The sequence below is a fragment of the Astyanax mexicanus genome, chromosome 1 (genome assembly GCF_023375975.1).
Source record: "Astyanax mexicanus isolate ESR-SI-001 chromosome 1, AstMex3_surface, whole genome shotgun sequence".
Taxonomy (NCBI): domain Eukaryota; kingdom Metazoa; phylum Chordata; class Actinopteri; order Characiformes; family Acestrorhamphidae; genus Astyanax; species Astyanax mexicanus.
Genome location: NC_064408.1, coordinates 55,001 through 59,427, shown reverse-complemented (window position 1 = coordinate 59,427; position 4,427 = coordinate 55,001). Strand labels below are relative to the sequence as shown.

The 4,427-nt window shown below is 47.7% G+C and overlaps 1 protein-coding gene and 1 long non-coding RNA gene across 6 annotated transcripts in view; both read right to left on the bottom strand.

Annotated features, from left to right (window-relative positions):
* Positions 1-503: 503 nt before the first annotated feature.
* On the bottom strand, positions 504-4,008 carry LOC125803521 (uncharacterized). Of its 5 annotated transcripts, none has more exons than XR_007440114.1 (4): positions 3,490-4,008; positions 2,651-3,120; positions 1,866-1,975; positions 504-1,079 (listed from the first exon to the last, which is right to left on the bottom strand). It is a non-coding gene; the product is annotated as an uncharacterized LOC125803521 (long non-coding RNA). The 5 variants fall into 5 exon arrangements; XR_007440115.1 differs by lacking the exon at positions 504-1,079 and adding an exon at positions 1,086-1,284; XR_007440112.1 differs by lacking the exon at positions 504-1,079 and having other exon boundaries at positions 1,291-1,975.
* Positions 4,009-4,152: 144 nt separating this feature from the next.
* The window catches only part of slc25a35 (solute carrier family 25 member 35), a 9,977-nt gene continuing 9,702 nt past the window's right edge, over positions 4,153-4,427 (bottom strand). Inside the window, exon 5 of the mRNA XM_022663405.2 lies at positions 4,153-4,329. Within this exon, the coding sequence (XP_022519126.2) occupies positions 4,156-4,329 (174 nt within the window). The 3' untranslated portion in view covers positions 4,153-4,155. The remainder of the gene's footprint in view (positions 4,330-4,427) is intronic.

The window sequence follows — 4,427 nt, the reverse complement described above, 5'->3', positions numbered from 1 at the left end:
GAGAGTGATAGTGAGAGGGTGATAGTGAGAGGGTGATAGTGAGAGTGAGGGAGTGATAGTGAGAGGGTGATAGTGAGGGAGTGATAGTGAGGGGGTGATAGTGAGAGGGTGATAGTGAGGGAGTGATAGTGAGAGGGTGATAGTGAGAGAGTGATAGTGAGGGGGTGATAGTGAGGGAGTCGTCACAGTGAGAGAGTGATAGTTATAAAAAGTAATAGTGAGGTAGATGTCACGAAGAGAGTGACAGTAAGAGTAAGAGTGAGAGAGTAATAATAAGAGGGTGACAGTAAGGGAGTCGTCACAGTGAGAGGGTGATAGTGAGAGTGATAGAGAAAGAGTGATAGTGAGAGAGTGATATATTTGTGTCTGAATATTTAAGGCTCAGTTATTATAGAGTATGACAGTATATCGGCTCCAGGCTTGGAATTTGATTTGTGTAATATTTAAATTAGAATTTGAGGAAGAAAGCAACACACACAAACACACACTCTCACACGCCGGTGTTTAGAAACCAATCAGTATTTATTTCTTACTTAATTACAGTATTAATTACATTGGTTAAATACAGACATAATTACAGTTTTAATATAAAAATAAACAGATTAAGTTTATTTTACAGTAAAAGTTCCAGTAAGGCAGAGCAGCTCCTTATTCATACCCCAGTTTAAACCAGTTTACACCAGTTTACCCCAGTTTAAACCAGTTTACACCAGATTACGCCAGATTACGCCAGATTACGCCAGGTCAAACCAGTTTAAACCTGTTTGCACCAATCCAAACCAGTTCACACCAGTTATCACTCCAACCACCCCTTATCACTCCAACCACACTCCCTAATCACTCCAACCACACTCCATAATCACTCCAACCACCCCTTATCACTCCAACCACACTCCCTAATCACTCCAACCACACTCCATAATCACTCCAACCACCCCTTATCACTCCAACCACCCCTAATCACTCCAACCACCCCTAATCACTCCAACCACACTCCCTAATCACTCCAACCACCCCTTATCACTCCAACCACACTCCCTAATCACTCCAACCACACTCCATAATCACTCCAACCACCCCTTATCACTCCAACCACCCCTAATCACTCCAACCACCCCTAATCACTCCAACCACACTCCCTAATCACTCCAACCACCCCTTATCACTCCAACCACACTCCCTAATCACTCCAACCACACTCCCTAATCACTCCAACCACCCCTTATCACTCCAACCACACTCCCTAATCACTCCAACCACACTCCATAATCACTCCAACCACCCCTTATCACTCCAACCACCCCTAATCACTCCAACCACCCCTAATCACTCCAACCACACTCCATAATCACTCCAACCACCACTTATCACTCCAACCACCCCTAATCACTCCAACCACCCCTAATCACTCCAACCACACTCCATAATCACTCCAACCACACTCCCTAATCACTCCAACCACACTACCTAAACACTCCAACCACCACTTATCACTCCAACCACACTCCCTAATCACTCCAACCACACTCCATAATCACTCCAACCACACTCCCTAATCACTCCAACCACACTCCATAATTACTCCAACCACACCCCCTAATCACTCCAACCACACTCCATAATTACTCCAACCACACTCCCTAAACACTTTAACCACACTCCATAATCACTACAACCACACTTCATAATCACTCCAACCACACTCCCTAAACACTTTAACCACACTCCATAATCACTCCAACCACACTCCCTAAACACTCCAACCACCCCTAATCACTCCAATCACACTCCATAATCACTCCAACCACACTCCTTAAGCACTCCAACCACACTCCAACCACACTCCTTAATCACTCCAACCACACTCCTTAAGCACTCCAACCACACTCCCTAATCACTCCAACCACACTCCATAATCACTCCAACCACACTCCTTAAGCACTCCAACCACACTCCTTAAGCACTCCAACCACCCCTTATCACTCCAACCACCCCTAATCACTCCAACCACCCCTAATCACTCCAACCACACTCCATAATCACTCCAACCACCCCTTATCACTCCAACCACCCCTAATCACTCCAACCACCCCTAATCACTCCAACCACACTCCATAATCACTCCAACCACACTCCCTAAACACTTTAACCACACTCCCTAATCACTCCAACCACACTCCCTAAACACTCCAACCACACTCCATAATCACTCCAACCACCCCTTATCACTCCAACCACCCCTAATCACTCCAACCACCCCTAATCACTCCAACCACACTCCATAATCACTCCAACCACACTCCCTAAACACTTTAACCACACTCCATAATCACTCCAACCACACTCCCTAATCACTCCAACCACCCCTTATCACTCCAACCACACTCCCTAATCACTCCAACCACACTCCATAATCACTCCAACCACCCCTTATCACTCCAACCACCCCTAATCACTCCAACCACCCCTAATCACTCCAACCACACTCCATAATCACTCCAACCACCACTTATCACTCCAACCACCCCTAATCACTCCAACCACCCCTAATCACTCCAACCACACTCCATAATCACTCCAACCACACTCCCTAATCACTCCAACCACACTACCTAAACACTCCAACCACCACTTATCACTCCAACCACACTCCCTAATCACTCCAACCACACTCCATAATCACTCCAACCACACTCCCTAATCACTCCAACCACACTCCATAATTACTCCAACCACACCCCCTAATCACTCCAACCACACTCCATAATTACTCCAACCACACTCCCTAAACACTTTAACCACACTCCATAATCACTACAACCACACTTCATAATCACTCCAACCACACTCCCTAAACACTTTAACCACACTCCATAATCACTCCAACCACACTCCCTAAACACTCCAACCACCCCTAATCACTCCAATCACACTCCATAATCACTCCAACCACACTCCTTAAGCACTCCAACCACACTCCAACCACACTCCTTAATCACTCCAACCACACTCCTTAAGCACTCCAACCACACTCCCTAATCACTCCAACCACACTCCATAATCACTCCAACCACACTCCTTAAGCACTCCAACCACACTCCTTAAGCACTCCAACCACCCCTTATCACTCCAACCACCCCTAATCACTCCAACCACCCCTAATCACTCCAACCACACTCCATAATCACTCCAACCACCCCTTATCACTCCAACCACCCCTAATCACTCCAACCACCCCTAATCACTCCAACCACACTCCATAATCACTCCAACCACACTCCCTAAACACTTTAACCACACTCCCTAATCACTCCAACCACACTCCCTAAACACTCCAACCACACTCCATAATCACTCCAACCACCCCTTATCACTCCAACCACCCCTAATCACTCCAACCACCCCTAATCACTCCAACCACACTCCATAATCACTCCAACCACACTCCCTAAACACTTTAACCACACTCCATAATCACTCCAACCACACTCCCTAATCACTCCAACCACACTCCATAATCACTCCAACCACACTCCATAATCACTCCAACCACACTCCCTAAACACTCCAACCACACTCCCTAATCACTCCAACCACACTCCCTAATCACTCCAACCACCCTCCGGTGCGGTCAGTAGCTGTGTGTGCTCAGTAGCTGTGTTTGGTCAGTAGCTGTGTGTGGTCAGTAGGTGTGTGCGGTCAGTAGCTGTGTGCGGTCAGTAGCTGTGTGAGGTCAGTAGCTGTGTGTGGTCAGTAGCTGTGTGTAGTTAGTAGCTGTGTGCAGTCAGTAGCTGTGTGTGGTCAGTAGGTGTGTGTGGTCAGTAGGTGTGTGTGGTCAGTAGCTGTGTGCGGTAGGCATAGTGGAGTGTGTGGTCAGTAGCTGTGTGCAGTCAGTAGGTGTGTGGGGTCAGTAGGTGTGTGTGGTCAGTAGCTGTGTGTACGGCAGACATAGCAGAATGTGTGGTCAGTATGTGTGTGCGGTCAGTAGATGTGTGTGCGGTCAGTAGCTGTGTGAGGTCAGTAGCTGTGTGTGGTCAGTAGCTGTGTGTGGTAAGTAGCTGTGTGCGGTCAGTAGATGTGTGAGGTCAGTAGCTGTGTGTGGTCAGTAGCTGTGTGTGGTAAGTAGCTGTGTGCGGTCAGTAGATGTGTGTGCGGTCAGTAGTTGTGTGTGCGGTAGACGTAGCGGAGCTGATCCCAGAACAGCAGTGAGAGGACGGTGTGAGGGCCGAGTCTGAAGTAAGAAGCTCCGAGTCCTTTATAGAGTCCCCTCAGTCCCTCCGTCCCCAACGTCCTCGAGAGACAGTCCACAAACCCCTGATACAGCCGTCCCTGCACACACACACACACACACACACACGTTATACACACACACGTTATACACACACACACACACGTTATACACATACACACACACACACACACACGTT